The following is a 27,585-nucleotide window of genomic DNA, read 5'->3' on the forward strand; positions in this document are numbered from 1 at the left end:
GGGACTGTTGCAATTTAGCCAGAGACTTTGCTAAAAAAGTGCTCCTCACAAACAGAGCAGAAAACATATCTTTCGAAAATAAAACTGACAGTAGTTGAATCCAATTGATTTCAGGCAGAATAATTTCCCCAAGCATTCCGTTGCTTCCTATGAATGCCCTAGTGATTACATTTATTTGCTTATTTATATCTACCCAGATCAAATTGTGATGAGGGAATGACTTGTTCTGCTGAGATGAGAAAATATTCTTATGAACAGGCAGAATAATTTCCCCAAGCATTCCGTTGCTTCCTATGAATGCCCTAGTGATTACATTTATTTGCTTATTTATATCTACCCAGATCAAATTGTGATGAGGGAATGACTTGTTCTGCTGAGATGAGAAAATATTCTTATGAATTCCAAGTGCAAATCAAAAGTCTTTCAGGAATTGAAGTAAAGGCTGTGCAGATATGGCAACAGGGAATTTCAGATCCTCCTAATTTTTGCCCATAGCGATAAACCTTAACATACCGGGCGAGTTGGCCGTGCGCGTTGAGGCGCGCGGCTGTGAGCTTGCATCCGGGAGATAGTAGGTTCGAATCCCACTATCGGCAGCCCTGAAGATGGTTTTCCGTGGTTTCCCATTTTCACACCGGGCAAATGCTGGGGCTGTACCTTAATTAAGGCCACGGCCGCTTCCTTCCAACTCCTAGGCCTTTCCTATCTCATCGTCGCCATAAGACCTATCTGTGTCGGAACGACGTAAAGCCCCTAGCAAAAAAAAAACCTTAACATAGCAGATAGCTGCTAAAGTTTAAGGGCACGTATACGTGAATTATTTTCAAAAATTTGAATTTTTGATTTTCGTGTATTACTATTCTTTTGAGTTCTCTCTTTCAGAATATATATAGTTTACATATGTTAGCAAGCATATTTTGTCCTAAATGTTGTTTTTAAAAATGTCTGCACTAACTAGCCAAGCCCCTTTAAATGTCAAATATTTGAAAGTGTCCTAACTTTTCCACCAGTAAAGATATCGGAAAGTGGTAAGTAGTATTTTATCGATTGGCTGCTGTGCGTAAGAACTGATTGCTCTTAGACCTGCCAGCTGCAACGTGTTAGGTTGTAAACAGAAGCCAGTAGCATGCAAGACATTCTCTATTTGTAAAGATCCAGCATTTGCCTGGTGTGAAAATGGTAAACCACAGAAAACCACCTCCAGGGCTTAATACAACTGTACTATGGCTTAGCTATAAGGAGAAACCAAGGTAATTTGGAAACTATGAGAAAATCTGTGTGGGCTAGTTTACTTCACAAAGCATCAGGTGATGACCACCCACAACACCTTATGCTGTTATTGAAGCCATAAAACCTATTTATATAGATCTTAGTGTCAAAAATCTCTTCGAAAAATGTTTATATGGACGAACACCGAGCCGTAATGAGGGTTTCCATCATTGCATTTGGGAACGTGTGCCAAAATGCAGATTTGTAGGTCTTTCTACTCTAAAAATGGGTGTATTGGATGCAGTAATCTGCTTCAATGCAGGTGCTGCATCCAGATGTAAGGTACTGGAGTCATTAGGAATGTCTTCAGTGGAAAATATGGCCTCAGCATTAGCTGCAATTGGTCGCCGTAGGGTAACTGATGCTGAGAGGGCCGTATTTGAAAGCTCGAAAGAAGCCAGAACAAAGAGAAGGAATATGAAAAATCAGCAGGACGATGAGTGTGTCCTCAATCATGAGGAATATGGAGCTGGAATGCATTGAAACTAGACGGGTTGGTCACAAACTTAAATTTTTACTTTAATTGGCTCTCCTGAAAAATTGTATTTTTTAGAATATTTATTTTACTATCTCGGTGACCGTTAATGATAGACCACTGAAATTTGGCACACAGTTTCAGTGTGCAATTATCTGAAAAGTAGACTACAATCATGAACATAGCTCTTTATTTATGAAGCATGGGCCATAAAATACTCAACACAATTTATGAAAATATTAATAACAATTTTAGAAATTTTCCCACAAAAGAACTATTTTACCAAATATAATGACTGTAGTCTACTTTGTAGCTACATGCTGTAGGTAGCACATTTAAAAATACCATTCATATCACACGAGTAGTTTCTGAGTTTACCCATCCAAAAGCTTGGAGTGATTTTGCAGACTTAAAAAACAATGCAAGAAATAAACTCTCATAAAAAATTAACAATTAAACTGAACCAATAACTAATAATATAAAAACAATCTACAATGTTCATTCACTGCACATAATTTTTGTCCACCTAGAACAAGTGTATCTGGCCAAATTATGATGGCAAATACAGTGATTTTCCACTATTTTACTATGGTCTTCAGAGACACGTGCCCTTAAGCGATGAGCCTGGTTCCCTCATGACAGTGCTTTCCTTTGTGATATTTGGTTTTACCACGTGAAGGAGCTTTCAATATGTTTACTTAACCATCCTTAAAATGCTACTGTAATCATTGGGATGGAATCGTGGCTCATATAGCAAGAACACGTCATGTGAGTACTTACTTCTCTTGAACACCAATTTTTGCTCCACATCAATGTTTTACAACTCTTTAGAGTGACAGCGTTACCTCTCATCTCACATATTGATCATCTAAATAATTTAAAATCCTTCAAATTTCACCAATCATCCTAAATTTATAATCATAACAAAACAGCTGACAATCAGGACAGCTGAGTACATACCCAAGTACCTTCAGCAGCTTCAAGTCTGACTGCATGTGGATAAATCTGTGCAGACCAGAATCACAGAAATCTGCACAAGTATGGCCCTTAAGTACAGATATTTTCCAGTGTCTTTAAATGAAACTAAAACCGTAATATAAGGAGATACAAAGGACACAGCAGTTGGGAAGAGTTCAGCACCCTATAAAACAAACAGTCCCTAATTATGAGAAAACAACCATGTTCCACAGCCCAAGCAGGAACTCAACTCACCTTTTTTGCAGGGGTACGGCGTCCTTGACTCTCACTGGCACGCTTATTTGACGATTCATTTCCATTCACACCTGTTACTAAAGAAGCATTATTCATAGATTCTTCGCCTTCCGTGTTATTGTTAAGTCCCAGTAGCGCACGTACTCGATTTGAACGAACATCTATGATTGTATCTGTGTAACCTATTTCTTGAAGATATCTGTGAAAAATAATAAATAAATAAATAAATAAATAAATAAAGTGAATAAAATAATTATACATAATGACTGACATATTATTTGATAGACACACAAATAAAAATATTAATGAAACAAGATGATCAGAATCCACTTTAAGAAACCTCTTCTCTATACTTTATTCATGTACATGTTTTGGCTTTTAACATAATAAAATGTTCAATCACTCCTTGACTAAACAGTAAAATCAGACAACTGAATCCATGTCATTTCCTTGATGTAGTTAGATTTTCTACAAGGCTCTGAGGTACCCAATTAAAAGTGCAAATATACATACAGTATGCTCTTCAAATAAAACCATACACTGTTCAGTCAAGCTTGTTGTTTGATAATTACATCCAATCTAACAGGTAATGGTTATAACAGAAGTCAATAAAGTATCATGAATTATACGTATTATTTAACATAACAACCAGCAAATTCGTTTTGTGTGCAAGAAACCTGCAAATGTCAAGCACTCTTGTAAAAATTGCAAAAGTATCAGACCATAAATATACAACCTATGCACAAATAAAAATTTTAAGTTAACAGACTGTCAATTATTATAGTAGCCCGAATTACATTTTTCATTACTTATTACAAAATAAACAGAAATATTATATTGTAATGGTTATAGCGTCCGCCAGGCCAACTTGCTGCGGGCCGAGCTGGTCACCCATCGCCCCACCCCCTTACGCTCAACACGCCAATCGCGAGCAACACTTAAGCGTTGGGCCGGCCCTTCTCTCTTCTATCCGTGGTCGCGCCGCATGAGACGACGGAAATTACTCGACTATTAATCTGGAGTGTTAAATCTCGCAAGGTTCTTGGATCCATCGAGCATCCGGACGATTCTGGAAGGGCCAACGCAGGTATATAAGAGAGGAACGACCTGCCTGCAGTCAGTGAGAGAATGAGAGCGAGACTGAGTTCGCTGGTTCGCTGGTGTGAGTTAGCGAAGAGCGCAGTCAGTGATAGCCTGGGCTGAGGTGTCAGCCTGATGGAGTATCTGCCTGTTGGAGCCAAGGACTCGTTCCTGTTTCCTTGACGTCATGTGAGTCTCTTGGGCCGGCTGCTGGAGAAGAATCTTGGGTGTTCTGGAACAGCGAAAAGGGAACGCTGGGTGACGACGTGTGCAGACTGCGGAGTTCGATGGATTGAGTGAACAGAGGATACTACCCCGACCTGCGAGACTGACGTGTAGGCTGTGGACCGTGACAGTGCTAATGAGTGTGACTGAATGGCAGAGTGAGTGTAGTGTAAATAATCGATGAATCCGTGTGTGTGTGTGTGTGTGTCATTGTAGATGGAACCTGACAAACTAAGAGAGAGAGCGCGCGAACCGTGTAAGTGTACTTGTGTAAGTTGTAAGCTCGGCATGTGTAAATGTGTAACTGTATTGCTCACTTAATAAATCTTAGAAATAGAACGCTACCAGGTTCCGTACTCATTTATTTACTTATTTACCCCGCCAACACGTTATAATATATTACTTTTCTTTAGGATGTCCTAAATCAGGGACCCACAATCAAGATTCTTCAGTGATCTACTGGGTGATCTACAGCAAGAAAAGTCAGGTTGTAAGTTTCACCCCAAGTAACAGTCCTCTTAGTTTTAATTACTGTGTCATGGGGTGAAAGTACCTCATAGAGATCAGTCAGTACCTAAGCATTAATATAGGGAAAGACAGGATGTAAAGCAGACGGTGTATAAATAATTGGCAAGACCCAAACTAGAGTATGGTCCTGCTGAATGGGATCCTCATCAGTATTACTTCCATCCAAGAACTCAAAAAGATCCAAAGGAAAGCAGCATGGTTTGTTCTAGGTGATTTCTGTTCTCAATAGTGTAAAACTCCCTAAAAACAGCAGTTTTTTTCGGATTATACATCACATATCACGTTATCCTTCCGTACCACGCCCACCTGACTCCACCCCCTCCATCACCCTTCCTCTTCCTCCTTCCTGACCCACCCCTTTCCTTCCCCCTTAACGATGTTCTACACTTCCAGCAAACTCTAGCACTTGCTTCTTGCCACTCTCCACTCACACATCAGGCCGTTCGACGCGAGTCTCCTACTTAACTTTATAGTGTTTTGCCCTATTTCCAATATTTCATATTAACTCTTAACTTTCTTTTCATACTTCAGGTTCTGAATTGGATCGAGAACTTTCTGGCCATATATCTACTTTCTCTTTGTCTGCAATATAATCCACCTCTTTGAAAACCTCATAACTGACGGCTTCTTTTCACGAGTTGATATTACAAGCCACCATCGAACTTATGTTATATTATTATCAATACTCTGTGGAAGGACTGCATACCACATCCACATCAGTTTTTGGATGTCCATGTTTTATTTTTACCCAGTGTTTAGCATTGCTACACTTGAGACTTTTTAACCATTCCAAAGTGATCAAGTCTTTAAACATTTGTTAATATCTTCACTTTCATTTTATACTTTGACCAACAAGCACATAACTTGTTTACATTCTTTTAAGCACTGTATTTTTATATTTTTACTTAATCCTATTAATACTAAGGGTCTATTATATGTACTACATACTTGTATATCTTTGTTCATACGACCTGTTTCAGCTGATGATGGTGTCCGTAGACACCGAAACTGGTACTGAATAAAAAATGTTGTGATCATATTAACAACATATTATGTATTGAAAAAAGATGGATCAATAAAATTTCCCTCTATTGTATGTTATCCCTTTTCAATACAGACCAGATATGAAGTTTTTAATGTTGAAAGCTAGTAGACGTCATGAAAAAAACTCGAAAATCATCTTCATGATACCACAGCTTTAATTAGACCTGATGAAATACTGGCAGTGGAACAGGTTGGTCTTGCTTGTTCCTCGTCCTCCGAACTCCAGTGCTACAAGGTGAACCAGAGCAGCGGTGGGGAGTGATACTCTGGGAGGTACCAGCCAGCCCGAGCGGACAAAAGGTTACTCAAATGCAATGGAAGCTGTAGAGGTTCCCTGTTCCTTCAAGAATCAATACTCAGCTAGATCAACAATGTCGCCATGATATACTGTATTTTTGCATAATAATAATAATAATAATAATAATAATAATAATAATAATAATAATAATAATAATAACAATAATAATAATTTTGTGTGGCTGTTTCTAGCCAAGTGCAGTCCTTGTAAGGCAGACCCTCCAATGAATGTGGGCGGCATCCGTCACGTGTAGGTAACTGCGTGTTATTGTGGTGGAGGATAGTGTTATGCAGGGGTCGAAAAATACCGGGCGCCTGAAAAATTTACCTGGCACCCGAATTTTCAAATTCGGTTTTGAAAATTTATTTTTTGAAATCCGTAGTTTACTTACATGTACGTTCCCACCAATGTACAAAGTAACAAGTCGTGTGGTGTTTCACGTTTCTTTCTGTAGCTCATATATTCTAATATGCACAATAAACATTTTCAGTGCTTTTGGCAGAGTCTTGAATTCTGTAATTGCTCCTCGTACCTTGGAGCTGGACGTTTCAGTTCTGCGCGGGAGCTGCCTAGCGGTTCATTCTTTGCACTTAGAACATACGGAATGACGTGTTGATCAATTCTTGTATTTTCACCTAACAATACTTATACTTTTAATTTAATTACAGCACCTTGGTATTGAACGGTTTGCACTTCATAAATACTGTTTTTTTTATTCCTGTGCGTTTATGGAAAATTGGCAACGTAGCATCAGACATCGAAGCCCGCGAACTCGGAAGCCATTTAACGCTGGTGTATTTTACGTTTCTGTGTCATACTTGAGGAAATCGGCAAAATGAAACGAGCAGAACCGCACAAATTGACTGATGTGAGTAAAAAACAGTGTACTCTTTCAGATTTCTTCGTAAGTAGGGGCTGTAAATGTAACACAAAGTGATACAGAAGCGAGTGTATGTGAGAAACCGCTTGATGTAAGTGCTGACTGTAGTGCTCAGGACGACAATGACCAGCGTGACATTTATGGTGTTCAAGACAATGATACTGTATGTCAAACATTAAAAATCTGTTGAAATTTCAATTTTCAGGCAAACGGAAAATTTCAGCACTTTTAGCGAAGTGCGTAAAGAAAATGAATGCTAATATGTTACAGCATTTGAATGCACTGTTCATGACAACTTATAATATTGCAAAAAATAACAAACCCTACACTAATTTTCAAGATTTGGTTACAATGTTAAGCAAGTTGAATGTTACTGATTCGAGAAGTGAATGATACACAATGCAGAGAATCGTAGCTTGAATTACAGCCGTGGCTGTGCTATGAAGAAGGAATTGCGAAGTGTGAATTATGCAGTAACTTTCACAGTATTGCCGACAAACATTCTAAAGTTGTATCCGGATTTTCAGGACCATTTAAACTGGAAACGTTTAAAACATACGAAAAATCCTATCCTCACTCGAAGTGTCAGGAGGCTGAAAAAAAATAGCGTAACAGCCCCAAAGGGCCTTGGTCTACCAAGCGAGCACTACCCACACCAGAGGCCTGCAGTTTATGAGGTGTCGTGCGGACAGCACGACGAATACTCTCGGCCGTCATCCTTGGCTTTCTTGACCGGGGCCGCAATCTAACCGTCAGACAGCTCCTCAATTGTAATCAGGTAGGCTGAGTGGACCTCGAACCAGCCCTCAGATCCAGGTAAAAATCCCTAACTTGGCCGGGAATCGAACCCGGGGCCTCCGGGTAAAAGGCAGGCACGCTACCACTACACTGTGGCCGGCAGGAGGCTGAAAGTTTCATGAAAAAATCCTGAATTTGCACTTTTAGCGAAGTGCGTAAAGAACATGAATGCTAATATGTTACAGCATATGAATGCATTGTTCATGGCATCTTATCATACTGCAAAAAATATATATATATATTTTGAAGGTTTGTTTGCATTGTTAAGCAAGTTGAATGTTACTGATTCAGAGAAGTATGTGAATGATACACAATGCAGAGAATTTATTTCATACATTGCCTCAGATCTTCATGAAGATTTTATATGTGGCATTAAGAAAAGTTCGTATCAGTATCTTACTCGATGGATTAACAGAAATCTGATGATGAGAAGCTGATTTTACACTTATTTTTTTTTAAATGAGGCGACTTTCAATTGTGTTATTGGAGGATGCAAGAAGTGATAGCTATATGGAGGCTCTAAAAACAGAACTGCCTCAGTTAGGGGTTGGAGAACTCTTTACTGTACAAAACTATTAGGTATAGGGACTGATGGAACACCATGTGTGATTGGTGTCCATAATGGTATGGTTACAAAAATATTTGAAAAAATTGAGAACTTGGTAAAACGTTCACTGTGTTGCACATCAACTCCAACTCATTGTTCTTCACTCACTGAAAAATGTGAAACTTAAAAATCATTGATGAAATTGATTGTATACTCAGGAAACTATGTATGTTTTATCGACATTCGCCAAAACGACTTTGCGAACTGAAGAAAATTTCGGAGTTGCTGGAATGTGTAATATCTAAATTGGAGTACTTACACCAAGTTAGATGGGTAGCAAGCAAATTAAATGCTTCGCATGCAGTTGTCAAAGACTGGGAATGCCTAGTGGTGCATTTATATAATATTTCTGAAAGGAAAGGTGAAGACAGAATCACGGCTAAAGGTCTTCTAAAGAAGATCAACGACTTCAAATTTGTCATTAATTCCCTTCTTGTGTGACTTCTGAGTATATTCAAAAGACTTTCATGTGTATTTCTGAGGCATGTTCTGATTTTAAGTCAGATAAGAGTGCATGCAAATAATGCAATTAATTCATTGCAGCAACTTCACAACACCAAGGGCCCAATGGCAGGAAATTTTTTTCTGCTATAACACTTTCAGTACCTGGACCTGAGGGCTGGTTCGAGGTCCACTCAGCCTATGTGATTAGAATTGAGGAGCTATATGGCGGTGAGATAGCGGCCTCGGTCTAGAAAGCCAAGAATAACGGCAGAGAGGATTCGTTGTGCTGACCACAAGACACCTCGAAACCTGCAGGCCTTCGGGCTGAGCAGAGGTCGCCTGGCAGGCCAAGGCCCTTCAAGGGCTGTAGTCCCATGGGGTTTGGTTTGGTTATAACACTTTCAGGAGTTTTCAGTAGAATACAGTTATCAGGTGTGTCGAATAAGAATTTCACGGGCGACAAGGAACTTTGACAAGTGGGATTACCTTTCTGAAAGACACATTTCTTCAAAATAAGGACATTCAAAGTGCCACCGGTGTTATTGACACATATTTCTGGCCATCAGCAAAACAACTGGAAAATTATGGCAATAGTGAAATACAGCTTCTTGACACTCATTTTTCAAAACGCATTCAAATTGAGGTGAACAACACAGAAGACGTACTGAGCAGGTGGTACGCGTTCAACGTAGTCAGGAAAGGTCTTCCACTGAATGATCTACTTGAAAAATCGCGGTCTGTGAAAGGAGATTTCTGATTTTTGGGAAGCTCCTTAGTATATAGTGGCAACAATTCCTGTATCGACTCATCACGTGAGCGAGGGTTCAGCACGATGAATATTATTAACTCATTGCGGACCGTAGACGGCGTAAGACGTTTAAGCTTGCTCCTATGCTGCGGGCCGTGGACGGCGTAAGACGTTTAATGTTCCGCGCAAAGCAATGTTGTTTATATTCGTCATCTATGCATTCTTACACCTTAGTCAGCGTTACTGGTTGTAGCAGGAAGTTGGTTGACCTTTTTGAGATAACCCTCGCGTTGAGTGGGCTCATGTTTATCTCAGCTGTTTTAGCGGGAATATCTCAGCACTTCCTTGCGCGTCAAGACGGTACTTGAGATTCCAATGCAGTGCGTGTAAACTTTGTAAATCTACAATTTATATATACAGAAACATTTATTTCCAGGCAGAGATTGATACCGAGTGTAGTATAATGACTTATAAAACAAAATTTCTTACGGAAGATTAATTATCAGATATTGTTCACAATGATTCTGGTGATGAACTTATTCCTGAAATACTCAGATAGTGAAAGTGAGAGTAACGAGAAAATTCCGATTCCCGAATCTGATAGGCCTATAGAGAAAGTGAAGTGCCTGATGCATATCATCATAGTTACTGTCCACCCATTACACCATTTGCAGAGAATTCAGCTATAAACGTTCAAATAGAAAATGAGCAGGATATTTTGAGTTACGTGAATATTTTCATGAATTGACGAATTTTATCAGTATGTGTGTGAGCTGACCAATCTATACGCGAGTCAAGTGCGGCGCCCCGGCCTTTCACAAAGAAATCGATCATGCAATCGTGGAAACAGTCCAAAATCCTGATATAAAAATGTACTGGACCGAAAACCCTGTTTTTCATACTCCGATATTTTCTAATACAATGTTCCGAACACGCTTCCTTCATATTCTTTCATTTCTTCACTTCGGTGACAGTAATCATTATGCCGAAAATACAGATTGGCGGTATAAAATTAGACGTATTTTGAAACCTGTGACACCAGATATCACACCCTAAATATTTACTAGAGGTAAGCACAAAGTATCATTTTTCTAACATTTATAGTTCAGGAGTAATTGTAAATTGTATTAAGTGATGCACGTCAAGAGGGCCGGGCATGAAAATGGCTGGTCCAGGCATTCAAGTGTCCCGCTCAGAAGCAGGTAATGAACGTGTTAAACACAAACTGCAAACCAAGCTTGTCGAGAAGAAATTAAGTGATCTCATGATATCTTTGAAAGGATCATCTTTAAAGGACTTTGATGCAACAAAATGTATTGATCGTTGGCGTTTTGGTGGGAAATCGAACAGGCACATGTAGTGTAATTTTAAAAGACACTGACCTTGAAGGTGAGTGGTGATTATTTGAGTTAGTATCTCTAAAAATATAAACTTCCATTCTTATATGAACTGAGACTAGACTACTTAAGGTCACATTTCAAAACCAATACGTAGCTTTATCTTAGTCTAACCTGTGGTTTTCATAATGTATAATTGCCAAAAAAATGTGCTGGCTCCTGAATTATTTTTATTTTCTTCTACCGCTGGTGTTATGTTTGGTGGGCGAGTTGCAGGGATGTTGGGGACAGCACAAACACCCAGTCTCCGTACCACTGGAATTAACCAATGAAGGTTAAAATCCCCGACCGGGCCGGGAATCGAACCCGAGACCCTCTGTACCGAAGGCCAGTACGCTGATCATTTAGCCAACAAGTCAGACTTTTTGCATAATGAAAATGTGAAAAAGAATAGACAAATGGTGGAGTATCTAATTAATGCCACATGCTTCTTAGCAAATCAAGAATTAGCGTTCAGAAGGCATGATGACAGCAACAGTTGACTGAAACAAAGGAAATTACATCAAGATGCTCAAAATGATTTCTGAATATGATGTGATTCGCAAACCATTTGCAAACCACAACTACTTTCACTGGAACATCCAACAGAATTCAGAATGACCTAATTAATCCTGCTGCAGAAGTAATGTTCGATGAATTACAGCATGAAATTTCCAATGCACCTTTTGTTGCTATACTAATTGATGAAACAACAGATAGAGCTCGGCAACTCCAACTGAGATCCCACAAGGAATGCGAACTTGGCAAAACTCCCTCCTAACCTTCTGTCCCTAGTCATGCACGACCAATAGTGTGTACAAGGGTGCGTCTCCTCACGAGCCAATAGAAGTGAACATCGCCCAATGTTGCCGATTAGCGACTGCAATTCAGTGCTCGCCTAGCTCTCAAGGGAGGCGTTTCTGTTAAGTCAGCATTGAAGTGCTCTAGCTTCGTGCATTGTCTATCACTGCGAAGGCTTGGCAATACCGAGTGTGAACCAGGCCTACCCACCATCCTCCCTCTGTCACTCTACTGACGAAACTAGCGCTTACATCGCTCACATACCAGGGTCTTACTTCAACTTTTCGTGCTATATTACAAGTAAATCACAGCTTTCAAATATGCTTAAGATATGTGACAGAAATGGGAAGATTGAAGCGTGATTCTTAGGATTTGCTGATGTCAGTGAAAATTCAATTATGATGGTGTTTCCATAATATCAGGAGAAATAAGTACATTCCAAACTAGAGTACGAGAAAAATACTTTTTTCATTTTTTTTTTTGCTACGGTAGTTGCTTTACGTCGCACCGACACAGATAGGTCTTATGGCAACGATGGGACAGGAAAGGGCTAGGAGTGGGAAGGAAGCGAGCGTGGCCTTAATTAAGGTACAGCCCCAGCATTTGCCTGGTGTGAAAATGGGAAACCACGGAAAACCATTTTCAAGGCTGCCAACAGTGGGGTTCAAACCTACTACCTCCCGAATACTGGACACTGGCCGCACTTAAGCGACTGCAGCTATCGAGCTCGGTAGGAAAAATACTCAAGACGCTCTCTTTGTGCACTGTTGCTCTCACAGACTTAACCTCATTCTTTCACAAGTAATGAACAATATTACAGAATGTAAAATATTTTTTCAAGGCTATAAAGCCCGAACAATCCCTTCAAAGAGACTGAACGATGGACTGACTAAAGTGATCCTATGCGGTCATAAAAGAATAAGAAGAAATGGGCTATCAGCCTTTTTCTTTTTTTTTTTTTTACAAAATCAATGAAATGATCTCATGCCCTAGATAAGGAAGTTCATTACTTTTACGGTTTCATTGGTGGCTAATTTTAGTATTATTTCTCTTCGTGGTACAGGCATGTTTTCGTCAGAGATTAACTGAATTGATTATTTCAGAAAAAAGCAGTCAAGTGCCAAAAAATGAAAAAATGAGTTAATGGCAGAATATGTTACGAAGAGGATATACGCACATTTTGCTACTGAAACCAGTCAAAAAACGTCCTCCTATAATGATCAGGCATTACGTTGAATTTCGTATTTAGTTCAGAAACCAGTTAAGTGACACCGCTTGGCTGGTTTCTGCAGTAAACTGCTGGTACATTTTGTGATGTGTCGCACCTTTCCAGTTGGTGCTGCTGCTCTGAATCCAGAATAGCCAGCTGTTCAGCTGTTTTTATTGTCATTGTCGTGTTTCTGGAATCGCGTGTTCTTAGTTTTGTGAACAACTGATTCAAAAAGTGTTTCTTTGGGTTAGTGCAGTGTTTTTATAATCGTAGTGATATGTCTGAAAGTTCAGAAGACGAACCTGTATCTAAAAGGAAACGAGGAGTGGTAGACAAACAAACTCGCACGTGTAATATTATTCGGAATGCAACGGTAAAAGGAGGTTATATTTCTTACTCAGGCAAGGAAGTACCTGGTTTGAGCCCTACATTATTCTTTGTTTTAGGTGCCCATCAATATCAAGAAGATATGTGACCTAAATCCTTAAAACCTTACCTGATGGAACATGAACACTTTTATGACAGCATTTTACAATGGCGTACTACAGAGACAGAATGTGCTGTGGAGTTTGTTTATGAGGATTACCTCCTGTCATGATGAGCAGGCATTGCTGATTTCAACCTTTTAATAATTATATTTGCACCAGCAATGTAGTCTAAACCTATTCAAATATTTTCTATTTCCACAAAATAATATGGGGTTTATGGCAAAATCCTTTCAAAATTCAAGACTTATCCCATAAAAATATGTTTACAACACTCATTTATTTCAGAAACCAGTTAAGTGGAAAGTTGATAAGCACAAAAGATTTTTCCTTAGATAGAAAGTATTAGGAGATATAATACTTTGAAGCTAAAATATTAAAACCCCTACCATAACATTTTGTCTGACGCTAGACAGTTATTTTCAATTTCCCAAAAATGACAGATTTGGCGCTCGACTGGTTTCTGAAATGAAAATCCACAGCCTGTTTCCAGTCATTTAACCAGGTCGGGAATGGAATGAATGAAGCCCCCATCTAGCAGCGAGGATAGGAAATGTGCTGGCTGCCGAAGCCTGTCGCACTCCTCTGGGGCAATGATCAATGAATGAAATGAAATGAAATGTTAATGGAGATGTTGCTGGAATGAAAGATGACAGGAAAAACCGGAGTACCCGAAGAAAAACCTGTACTGCCTCCGCTTGTCCAGTACAAATCTCACATGGAGTGACCGGGATTTGAACCGCGGTGTCCAGCGGTGAGAGGCCCGCGCGCTGCCGCCTGAGCCACGGATGCTACTGGTTTCTGAAATAATCGATTCAATTATGTTGTTTTCAGAATGAAGTTCACAGCAGATGAAATTTAAACTTTTTTCTAGCAGATTTATTTCCTTATTCGAAAAGGTTGTGCAAGATCTACAAATTATTCTCGGGTGAAAGTTAGCGAGTTTGTCTTGGTTATTGTTTTCTCATTTAGTTTATTGTTGGACTGTTCATACTTGCAATATCACCTGTGACCAGTTAAGCAAGAAGCAATGACACTTTCTACTGGCACCTCCCATCATTTTTCAGTACAACGCTTGGGCGTACATCGTGCAACCGGTGGGCTGATCTATATGCTTGACAGGACTGGGAAGTGCTCTATCATCCCCATAGTTTCCGGGCGTAAGCCCTTGTAATTTTGATTATATACTAGAGATGAAGGAACCGCTTCAAGGCCTTCGCTTCCAAACTGTTCCCAAAAATTCTACAGGCAATAGACCGCTCCATTCACACCATACAGAGAACAGGAATACTGCAACTTCCACACGTCTTTGGACACTCCCAGCACTAAAGCCATATGATACATAAAAATATAATAATAATTACCTCGTTTCACTTTGCTTCTCTTACCCTCCAAGGCCGAGTTCATTATTCTCCTAGATAAGTATGTTTCTCCATCCCCCTCACATGATTCAGACACCAAAGCTTGCACATACAGCTTCATCCATTCCTCCATTCCTAACTTCGCCTTTATCTCCTCATTCTGAGTGTCCCGCTGCCATTGTTGCCACCTGTGTGTACAAGCAATCATTCTCACTATTTCCATGTCTGTTATTTCCAACTTATAAATAAGATATCTTGAGTTCACAGAGTTTTCACTCTCTCATAGAGTCAAGTTGAACCGAAAACAGTGCAATATTTGGTCCGAGAACTCTCTTCCTTCTTACAGAACAGCATTGATCACAACTCTGAGCTCACTGCAGTAACTCTGGTACACTTCGATTTCACTTACTAAACTACCATCCTGAAAGAATACACATCCTTAATATTCAAAATGATCCATATGTTCCAGTTTGTATCCCAACCAGATATTTAGTCCTCTTACATTTCTTCCCTACTATCACTTTAGACTTAGAAAAGCTAATTTTCATATCACCTCTTTTCAAGCCCCAAGAAATTAAGTTCCAGGTTTTCAGCACAGTCTGTCATTAACTCTTGAAGTGGCAAGGAGCGCTCCTCTGTAGGCTAGCGATAAGTACCAGGACAGTGATCGCACTCTGTGTTGCAGCTGTCCAAGAAAGTCGTAATAGCTAGCACATATCCGAAAGATAGCAGCTGCAGTTGGCATCACTCTGTAGTAGAAACTACGTAGTTTCTAAATCTACCACCATAATCTCTGTGTGGCGTGTTGTACTGATATTATGTTTTTTTTTTCTATTTCAGCTGTTTGGCACGTACTTGCAGACCATGTGTTTGTAATAATGGCGACTAGTTCGACTAGTTCTTGTGTTGTATTTGAAAATTATGATAATTTGGTACAGAATGTTAACTCATTGAGTGATGGTTCTGATTATGTCGAATCAGGCAATGGACGATTCATATGATACTGAGTGATGATAATGCCGGTAATGTTTCAAATAATAATGATAGTGGTGATGTAATCCAACCTACTCGTGTGACAGTGATTCATGAAGTTTCTGATTCAGATGGTAAAGATCGTGACGGGAATAATGACAGAGTTGACAGAGACAGCAACGACAATGACAAGATTCCTGATTTCCGTGAAATTCAGTCCAATCACGACGTACAATTTCAACCCTCTCCTGCATTCAGTGAGAAGCCTGCCTCTAAACGTGCACAACCTCCTGATGCTAGACTAAGTCAATATTTTAAAATATTTTTCACCCTGTCTTTGTAGGAATTGATGGTCAAGGAAACAAACCGGTATGCCTGCCAATTTCCGTCTCGTGTGCAGTAGATATCGCCTAATTCTAGAGCCAGGGAGTGGTGACCTGTCACTGTTGCTGAAATTAAGTCATTTGTAGCGGTTATTCTTGAAATGGGAATAACTCGTAGGTCTGCTATATTTTCTCACTAGGCTAAAAATTCCAGGAACATTCCATGGTTTGGGAAAATGTTTTCCAGAAACAGATTCCAGTTAATTTTAAAATTCTTCCATCTTGTGGACAATAACACATTAGCTGGCCATACACGGAAAGGAAGTGTGACAGACGAGGCCTTTTGTGACGTGTTCTGACAGGCTAGGACTACTCATTAGTGAGCGAGATCAGTTCGAGGCGTTATCTGCTACAGGCGAGACCTGTTGTCAGCGCCTCAACGGAAGAACCTCGCCTCACAGATCAAGCCTCTTGTAAGGAAAGCATGGAGTGGACAAAGTCACTGCTAGATAAATTTATTGAAATGTACAAAGAGCGGCCGTGTCTCTGTCAATTAAAACATGAGGTGTCGCAGTGTCGCAATCAAGCGTTCTTCAGTATCCTCCTTTCCTCTTTCAGCTTAGAAGCTACACTATCTACAGTAAATACGCTTTCAACTAGACTGTTCACCAGTAATAGCTACGCAAAACAAATCATTATATATGTGTTGTGTATGTTTGGTACACAGCCCGAAGGCTGGTTTGATCCTCCACAGCTATGCTAACAGCTGTCATAGATGACCTAGACATCACTGAAGAAGCGTACTAAGGAAATGAGTGAGGTAGTTTCCCGTTGCTTTCCTCACCGATCCAGAAGTTGCTCGCATATCACTCTGCCAAGCCCACCGAAATGCACGCGCCACTTGTCCCTGATATTTTCATGTCATTCCTAACAGGGACTGGCTGCATAAGGAATGGTATTACTAGCATCGCTCATACCTCAGTCACTTTCGTATTGTGAAAGCCAAGGATGAGACTGAGACAGATCAAACATTTAACATAACGAGAAAAATCCATATATGCTTACCTAACAGCATATCATAATCGCTGTGGTCCATTCACAAATAATTCTTGTAATCGTCCGGTTCATTTTCTCTCAGGTGTTGTATCAGACACATGTGACTAAAGCTGCCTCCCTCTCCTATCCATGATTTCATCCACTTTGATCGATTTTTCTGTTTGCATGATTTAACATATAGCGAAATGCACATTCCAACAGCCGCAACAGCATTTTTTTCCCCTCTGGACATGGTTTGCTTCGATGTCCATCGCACAGTTCTAAGTACAGCCGGCAAGGATTTCAAACTAGTTTGAAAGGCCAGTGGATGAGGCTTGGCCTGCCGAGAACAAAGGGATCATTCCAATTAACGGGAGGCTCTGGAATGTTGACAGATTATGTTGCACAACACGACAGGCTTGGTGTCACAGTTGATGGCGAGCAGCAGGCCGGGTCTCTGAAGGTCACGCCTGGCAGGCGGTCTATCGGATCTGGCCCCAAAGGTGAGGCCTGCGAAAAAATCTTTCCGTGTATGGCCAGCTATTGTTTCCGCCATGCCATCAGAACTAATATCCATGTGCCAGATTTGAACCCAATGCAGAGCCTGTAAACCACATATTCTGTCAACGTTACAGCCCTCACCAACATCCCAGTATAGATGAGTCACTCACTGGAGCAAAATGTCATTCTTCCCTCACAAAGTGCCTCCCTACAAAAAAACATCACAGTTGGGCAATAAAATTTTGGATGTTATGTGACTCTGTTGTAAATTATTATTTATGATTTCATGGCTACTGAGGAGCAAAGAGTGAAGTTGACAAAGCTCAAATCAAACACCATGGCCTTGGTCACATGGCAGTTACTACATTGTTGAAATTAGGAAATTATTTGCAGAACGGCTACCATGTAGTAACAGATAAACTTTTTTTTTTTCAAAGCATTCCTTTAGCTCGTTACCAATTTTCCAAAGACATTTATTTTACGGTACCCTTAGATGAAACAGGAAGGAAATACTGCAAGGCCTAAAAGATAAATTTGATGTAGGGCAAGTGAAATATTACAGGAGTAATGAAATTCTAGTTGCAGGGTAGCATGATACAAAGTCTCAAAAATATTCAGTTTTGTTCTTGTCCACTAATGCTGTAGGTAAAAATAAAACAGCAACAAAAATTAGGAACAATAAACAGAAGAAAATTACAAAACCAGATATAATTCACAAGTACAATGCGTACATGGAGGGAGTAGATGCTTCAGATATGATGGTATACACCTAACTGGATGAGAGATGTACTTTGAAATATTGAAAGGTAGTGGTGTTTGCATCAGAGCTAGAGCCCTGCGCGGATACGGATATCCGCTAATTAAGTGTCTTGGCAGATGCAAGCTGTATGGCAGTGCGGATAAGTCCGCTGATAATTTATAAATAATGAAGTTTATTGATTTTCACTCAGGTACACTCCTATTTTTGCTTGTTGTTAGACAACCCCTGACAGTGGTATGGTGATATATAAAGAGTCTTGAAACCATACAGCCATAAATCTGACCTAAGACGAATTGGCTCCTGCCCGCAATTAATGGAAGGAAGGAACAAGGTCAATATGTCTGTAGTTGTCGCAGTGACTGCAGGGGTTCTGGTGCCAGGTATCTGGCCTATCGTATTATGTTAACAGATCTATCCGTTTCAATACCTTGGGTGTAATATACTGTAGTTGAATACTTCCAATATCCCCAGATAACCATTCGTGGATGCGAATGAAGTGCGGATACGGATAATATTTTGTATATTCGCGCAGGGCTCTAGTAATAGCTTAGATGGTGCTAAATTCCTATAAAATATAAATAAATAAAATACCTCCAACAAGAAACTGACCAGACTACAGTTTACTTCTAGTATTATGGAGGATTTAGAAATAGAATGGAAAAGTCAAACAAATCCACTCCCAGCTGCAAAAAACTTCCTGCAGGAGGGGCCTTGTTAGAAAAATTACCCGGTGGAAATTTAAAATGTTGTGTAGTATGTAGCAATAAGGGCGGTGGACCAATAAAAAGGTCTAATATTGTGTGTGCCAAGTGCAAGAAAGGTCTGCAAGGTTTATGCCGTAGGACTGCACAAGTGTTGAGAGGTGAAACTTGATGAAGTGTAAATATGTACACACAACCTGTGACGAAGTTCAGTGAATGAAGTCAGAATGGACAATCCGGCAACACTGGCGACGCAACGCTGCACCTGCGTAGCAGCAGGTTTTGACCACCTGCTTCCAATGTTGTTCAGTTGAGCATCGTGTGTGTGCTGTGTAAGACCTGTTTGACACAGTGCATGTTTAGTACGTTGGTTATGAACTGCGAACAGGAACATGAATGACCAAAATATCAATGTACAGTTTTGTTTTAAGCTTGGCAAGACACCGAAAGAAACGCATGAGATGCTGGTACGTGTATATGAAGATCAAGCACTGTCCTTGAGGTGTGTGTACGAGTGGTTCTCCCGTTTTCGAGGAGGCCGGGAAAGTGTTTCTGACAACCACCATAGCAGAAGACCGGCGACCGCCGTCAGTAACGAAAACATTGAAAAGGTAGGACATTAATCGCGAACGATCGGCGATAAACTGTGCGCATGATAGCGGATGAACTGCAGATTAACCGTGAAGCTGTGCGACAAATCATTACCCAGAAGTTAGGGAAAAGGAAAACGTGTCCCTTGTGCCACATCACTTAACTGACGATCAGAAGCAGGCACATTTAGAGGCTTCACAGGATTTTGTCGAAACTGCAGATGTGACACCAAATTTCTTGAACTGTATCGTCACTGAGGATGAAACCTGGTGTCTCAGGTACGACCCTGAAACGAAACGGCAAAGCATGGAATGGTGTTCTCCGGGATCCCCTCGTCGGAAAACGGTCAGAGTCGAAAAGTCATGCACCAAAACGATGCTCATCACCTTTTTCGATAGTCAAGGCAGTATCCACAAGGAATTTCTACCTGAGGAAACGATGTTGAATGCTGCACGATACATTAAAATTTTGACCTGTTTCATGAAACGCCGACGCAGGGTACAACCCCAGTACGCACAACAAGGTTCATGGTTTTTTGTCCATGACAACGCTTGCACACACACAGCCAATATCGTCAAACAGTTCATGGCAAAAAAGGGGGTGGTGCAACTTGAACATCCCCCATACTCGCCAGATCTCAATCCTCCAGACTTCTTCCTATTCCCACGACTCAAACTCGCTTTGAAAGGAAAGAGATTTGAAGATATACCTGAGATCCAACGAAATGTGATGAGGCTTTTGAACACCATCCCAAAGGAAACCTTGCAAAGTTTCCAGAACATGTATCGCCGATCTCAGCAGTCCATAGTTATGGGAGGAGACTATTTCGAAGAACACTATGGTCTATGTCGTGCACTGTTCATCTATGCTGATAGTACAGGACTATTCATCGAACTTTGTCACAGATTGTATAACAGGTATGAGTACTAAAACGGAAAAGTAGTTTTTTGGAAGGAAATCCATCTTAAAACAATTATATTTTGTAAATTAGTAAACATGTGTCAGTGTGCACAGGAATAACAAATTGAGGTGAGTACAATCAAAATACTAGGATATATAGAGATCCAAATTTGAACTTGAATTTTTTTATTAAATTGCATGAAAAAATTGAATTCTTTTACTGGGCACTATGAATAATTTTCGTGATGTTAATATAATGAATGGAGGGAGAGATCACTTGCTGCAAGAAAATGTAAACTACAATGAAATATCTTGAAAAGTGAGGATAGGATATGCTATTTTCTTCGGTGCAGCATAATAGGCATTTTCTCTCTGCCAATCTTGGCAAACATGGCAGTAAAGAAGCTGGTACTAAAAGGGTTAACCCCTTGACGCCAACCTCCATAAGTCATACAGAGTCCCTCGTTCTTCACATGCTACCGACCTCTATGCATGGTATAGATATTTGTATGCCTGCATTTATTTCGTTCTAGCTTGTAAAACTTCCTTATCGTCAAGTTAGGAGTGGCATATCATTGAAGGTGAAGAATTCTTCCTTCTATCTATGAATGAGCCCATATCAGTGTTTTCATTTCTGTTTACAGAGATGACTGAAATAGTTTGATCTCTTTCAACGAGTACATCCATTTTAATTTTTTTTCCACATTATGGCGCAAGTGTGGCTCGCTGCATGATATATATATATTTATGCCACTCCCAACTTGACGATATGAAAGTTTTACAAGCTAGAACGAAATAAATGCAGGCATACAAATATTTATACCATGCATAGAGGTCGGTAGCATGTGAAGAACGAGGGACTCTGTATGACTTATGGAGGTTGGCGTCAAGGGGTTATATATATATATATATATATATATATATATATACTGATAGCATACTGAACCAGATATAATTACTCACTGGATCACGTCCATAGTGCTTGGTTTGTTTATATTGAATTTCACAAAATCTCTGCTATTACCACTGGAAGACACATTACTTTAGCTTTCTAGTGGAACTGTAAGTACTACTTGAATTTTAAAATTTACATGAAGTGATTTTGTACCTTTCAATCAATATATAAATTGACTTTATGTGGGAGATTCCCTACATGCTTTCAACACCTTGAAACCTCTTATGAATCGCAACTACTTGGCTCTCTCTCAATCTGAGATGTGACACTGTGCAGCGCAGGAGTATAGCAGGTCACAGTTTGAATGAAATTTTTATTAAATCAGATGGTAAATAGAGTGGTATTGTTAGTACTTCTAGTAGCAATGAGAATGAAAAAACTGATAACCAGGCAGAAGCACATACTGTTATAAATTATGATTAGGAGAAAACTAGTTCATCGGGAGTCTGAATAAGAGCCTATAGACAACAATGCAGGGCAGGAGGAAGTATTTAGTGGTGAATATGGATACAGCAGCGGTGCTAAAAATTTCAACAGCATACTTTGAGTTATTTTTTGATAAAGAATTAGTTGATCTGATCATAAGGGGAAAAAAAGTTAAGCAGAGTAGTGAAACTCTCATGGCAATCTATTCACATTTCAATCCTCAAGGAGCTGGACACAGAGCACAGTATATGAAATATACATTGTATTAGGGACTTTTCTGTTTAATGGGTATTGTTCATTTTATGAAACATTGTTCAAAACAGTAAAATGAGAGTGTACAATTTCAAAAACATAATATACTAAGACAGCACAGACAAAATGGTTTGTACTGTTTGAAGTTGTGGACATGATTCTGAAGCAATGTGAAACTTTGAAGTTTTATTGCAACGATAAATAGCTCTCTGAGCGCACAGTAGCCACTGAAGAAATCAATGTGTCACTTCAAGATTCATCTGCCTACATGTACTATTTGTTTTTTAATGTGCTCCCCAAAAATTTGCATTAATGAACACATATTTTAAGATCATCATAACCACTCTAATGCTGAAAATGGAAATCTTCAAAGAGTCTTAACTAGTATGTTGCTACTAATGATAGAATCCAACCTAAAAACTAAATTAATTTTGTCTGCCTTGGCATAGGAGTAAAAAAGAAATTCAATCACCACAAATAGCTGCAAGGACAGATGTTACAAGACTTCAGGATAAGGGTCCAAGACTTTCTGATAATGAGTGATGAAGTAATTATGAAGATAATTGACTTGTAATCCAATTGTAGTATTCATCTTTGAGCCCCAGAAAAGACTGTTTCATCTTGCAGATCTGATAGCTGGTACAAGACCTGAATATATGCAAGTAATGAATGAAAACATCTTCCACTCAAAACATTGTCAGACGACACATCAGAAGAGATGGAGAATGCAGCGCTCTGACACGATGTAAGCAAGCATAATAAGCTGAAGTAATGCGAGTTCATAGTTATGAGTATGTTTATTAATTTAGAATGTCATTCACAGGAGGACCAAATCTGTGATTCAACAGAAATGAAATAGAAGAATGTAGCAATGTTTGCCAATCAACCCTGTCCACTCCTCTTTCAAATGCAGACTGTTAGTGTAGTGATTTTAGTGAAAACTAAGATGCAAAATAGGCTGATCATAAAAATGCGAGCAGTGCAATTCTTTCACGAGAGTGTGTGTAGGCAGCAAATGAGTCTTGTGGAAATTTTATAAACCCACTAGCACAATGCTAAATGTAGTGTACAACAACTCACTTTATGACTTTTCTAGCAAATTTAAAACTGAAAAGATTTTCTTTTCTTTTTTTACAAGTTCCTTTTATGTCGCACCAACACAGACAGGTCTTATGGAGACAATGGGACAGGAAAGGGCTACGATTGGGAAGGAAGCGGCCGTAGCATTAATTAAGGTACAGTCCCAGCATTTATCTGGTGAGGAAATGGAAAAACCACGGAAAACCTTCTTCAGGACCGCCGACAGTGGGATTCAAACCCACTATCTCTCGAATACTGGATACTGGCCGCACTTAAGCGACTGCACCTATTGAGTTTGGTATCATGATTTCTCTTTTGATGTTACATAGACCATGTATCATATATAGATGTGACATTTAGATGTTTTCATACATAAGAATATGTCTACATTCAGTTCAGAAAATATTCAGAAAACATGTTAATGTTAAATAATATTTAATCTTGTACTGGTTCTTCATAATTACAATAATGGCATCATAAAATGGATAAAAAGGAAATCAAATATTGTTCAGCATAGAAAGTGTATTTTTATCATACCATAAAATACCATAATTTAGTACCATAATTAGTGGCTGAGAGGTTGGCTTCACTGCTTAAACTCCTCAAAGTATTTCCAATAGTACAGAATCTATATTAAAAATTTAAGTTTTTCTATTTGCAGAAGTAAAACACTGCAACTGGCAAGTGCCTAACTCTATAGAAAGGATGGCTATAGTTTGTTCAGTATACACCTCTGAAAGGCTCAAAATTTGGTACTGAAAGTTTTGAATTATGTGCACCAAGCTCTCAATACCTGTTGTCATTCCTTGTGCATAGGCCTTGCCATGGAATTTTAGTCCCTAGCGGAGTTTTGTGACAATGGTCTTATTTCATCCAGTTCCTATGTAGATTTTAGTTACAATGTCCAAGAAGCAGGAAAAATCAGCAAAAATTCCTTGGAAAAGGAAAGCGAAGTCATCTGCTTCACAATGCTCACTTCAGAACGCTGTAGTAAATATGTATGAGGAATTAAAAAAGAAAGATTGGGTAGCAGATGTAAACCACAGAGATTTGGCAATCATATTAAGAATGACTTAATTAGTGGGGGGTTAAATTTTCCTTTTGCTACTTGCTTTACGTCGCACCGACACAGATAAGTCTTATGGCGACAATGGGACAGGGAAGGGCTAGGAGTGGGAAGGAAGCGGCCATGGCCTTAATTAAGGTACAGCAAATGGGCAGAAAACCATTTTCAGGGTTGCTGACAGTGGGGTTCAAACCTACTATCTCCCGAATACTGGATACTGGCCGCACTTAAGCAACTGCAGCTACTGAGCTTGGTAGGGTAAAAATTAATTTAAATCCTGTTTCTATAATAAGTTTCTGATATAATGAGAATCAGGCGAAATTGTTGGAAATTTCAACTTCTGCAATCAACATAACCCAACGACTGATTGCTCGTGCATACAGGTGGGAACAATGGTAGGAGGGTACTCAGAATGAGGAGATGAAGGCTAAGTTAGGAATGATGAAGCAGTACACAAAAATCTTGTTTCTGTAACAAGTTTCCGCCATAATGAGAACCAGGTGAAATTTAATCAGTGACCACGCACTCGACTCTTTTACCTGTGAGGTGAGCACTTTGCCTGCTATTCTGATCAATAAATATCTTGATACCCGTTGCACTCCTTCCTGTTCCCTTGGTTATAGATAAGTGAAATTACTATTTCTGTCCAATCAGAAGGTACCTTAAGATACCATGCCAATCCCATTACTCTATGAAGCCATTTTATCTCTGCCTTCCCAGTATGTTTTACCATTTCAGGTATAATTCAACCCCTTGTAAGTAATATACCATTATTTCTACTTCCCTGAGTGTAATTTCACAGCTGTCGGTTCTTGTTTAACGTCAATTTTGATACGCCCTTTTTTATGTTTACAAACAAGAGCAGAAATATCTTGAACTTTTCATTGCCTGGATGAGAACAATTGGCCAGAAAATACAGCAGGATTTGTAAGGCTCATATTGCTGATAATATTAGCCATTTAAAGGGGCCAAGCATCAAGGTCATCAACTTCACAAGAGCTTAATGATCTCCAAAACCCCTAGTCATGCGAATTACAACAATGGCTTCCATTGAAAGCCCTCCAGTATTTATCACTAACTGTAATGAAGTCTTCAAGTTGAGTTTCCATAGGGCAGTATTGACGGCGAAATACATAATCAAGATCTTGAAATCCACCACAGTCACAATCAGCATTCTGTGTGTTCCCCATCTCTTAAGTGTAGAATTGGTTCTAGCCATCCCAGTTCTTATCCTATGAAGGATCTTCCAGACACGCCAAGATTGCAAAGTATGTGCTGGAGTTCCTTCTGTTGGTCAATTGCAGGCTGATAGTGTGGACTGTTTCCACCAGTATTGATTCCTGAGAATGCCTGGTACTTATGGCTGGAGCTGCCCAGGTGTTAGTAATGAAACTCCTCTGTGACTTGAATACGATTTTATGACCATAGAGAGGATGGCTGTTGTCCAACTCTTGCTTGAGCTTCTCAGTTGCAGCTGCTACTTGCCACCGGATTGAAGGTGGAGCTATGCCACAGGTAAGGATAGCTTTCTGACGTTTGTTGGTTTAAAGCAGCCAAAAACTGCATGGCACACATTGTTCAAAGCAATATCCACTTTCTTGGAATGGACAGAGTTGATCCAAGCAGACCAAGCATACTCGACTGTAGAGAAGGGACTTATCAAGGCTGTAGTTTGTACAGTTGCTGCGTGTGCTCCCCAGCTTGGCTGTAATGACATACGCAGTAAAATATTCCTGGCTCTGACCTCCATTCTGATAGAATGACAATGTGCTCGAAAAGTAAGAGATCAATCATGCTGAACGCCCAGAAATTTGACAACAGGGGTGAACTCAAGTTGCCTTCCTTCCCAACTGATATTAAGTTTGTGGTTTGCAGCATGATTACATGGCTTAGATGTGTTGGTCACATCCAGCGTATGAATCATAGCAAACCCTAAACAACCTCTCTACAGTGAGAATGGTCGTGGCAAAAGGCCTCAAGGCGCTCCTTTGAAATTATGAAGACCAGCTTAAGAAAACTGAATAGCACCAACATACACTGCCTGACAAAAAAAGTTAAGCAACCAGAAGGAGTGATTGAAAGTGAGAAACTACATATGCTGAATGACCATGTACCTTTATTAAACTGATTACAATATGGGATGAAAGAGACAAAGCTGCTGACAATTACAGGTGGAATGTTGGCACCAGTTCAGTAGGGTGTCGCACACCCCCACCGCATGCATGCCCTTTTCGGTTCGGAATAGTGTCAAAGAGCCTTTGAATCCTCTCCTCAGGCAAGTTCGTCCACAGTTGTTGTAGCTGCTCTTCCAGATCCCGCAGGTTGGGACTGGGACGGAGTCCCCTTCCAATGTCATCCCACACATGTTCAACAAGGTTCGATGATCTTGCAGGCCACGAGAGGACCTCAACATGCTCTACGCAGTCCACAGACACACGTGCTGTGTGTTGGAACACTGTGCCATGCCATAAGAGGTGGGATGTGCGGACGCAGAACGTCTGTGACGTACTGCTGTGCCATCAAAGTCTGCCGAAGTACTATTAGAGGTAACCTGAATGCATATCTTATGCCTCCCCACACCATGATGCCAGAGATTATGCCTGTGTGTCTTTCCACAATATGCGCAGGTTCTGCCCTCTGCACCACCAAACTCACACACGATGGTCATCAGAGGTTATGGAGAAGCGGGACTCATCACTGCACATGATGCGACACCAGTCATCCTCTGCCCATGCCTCCTCGCAAGGCACCACTCCAAACGCAGGCGTTCGTATTCTGGTGTCAATGGCAACCAACACATGGGGCATAGGGCCCCAATCCGGCAAATGCGAGTCGTCGAGACACTATGTGGGAACTCACAGGATGTTGTAGAGTCTTCAGTACATGTTCGCGGATGGCGGGTGCCAAAGTTGCAGGATCCCGCAATGCTTGGCGCACCATACGACGGTTCTCCCTTGGTGTGGTGTTTCTTGATTGACCCGAACTTGCACAACGTGATTGGATGCCCTCACGTACCCACTGAGTCCAACATCGGGCCACTGTGAAATCTGAATGGCCCACGTGCTTGGTAATTGGACGATACGACCAACTAGCCTCATGCAGTCCCACAACGTGGCCACTGTTAAATGCTGTCAATTGGTGGATAGGCTGTTTAACGTGCCTGCTTCATACTGTACGTAGTC

General features: G+C 40.1%; 1 protein-coding gene across 1 annotated transcript in view; it reads right to left on the minus strand.

Annotated features, from left to right (window-relative positions):
- Nucleotides 1-27,585, minus strand: part of Cka (Connector of kinase to AP-1) — a 256,304-nt gene that overhangs the window by 214,519 nt on the left and 14,200 nt on the right. The window contains exon 4 of the mRNA XM_067153572.2: nt 2,957-3,155. Within this exon, the coding sequence (XP_067009673.2) occupies nt 2,957-3,155 (199 nt within the window). The remainder of the gene's footprint in view (nt 1-2,956; nt 3,156-27,585) is intronic.

This window comes from Anabrus simplex, chromosome 9, assembly GCF_040414725.1.
Source record: "Anabrus simplex isolate iqAnaSimp1 chromosome 9, ASM4041472v1, whole genome shotgun sequence".
Taxonomy (NCBI): domain Eukaryota; kingdom Metazoa; phylum Arthropoda; class Insecta; order Orthoptera; family Tettigoniidae; genus Anabrus; species Anabrus simplex.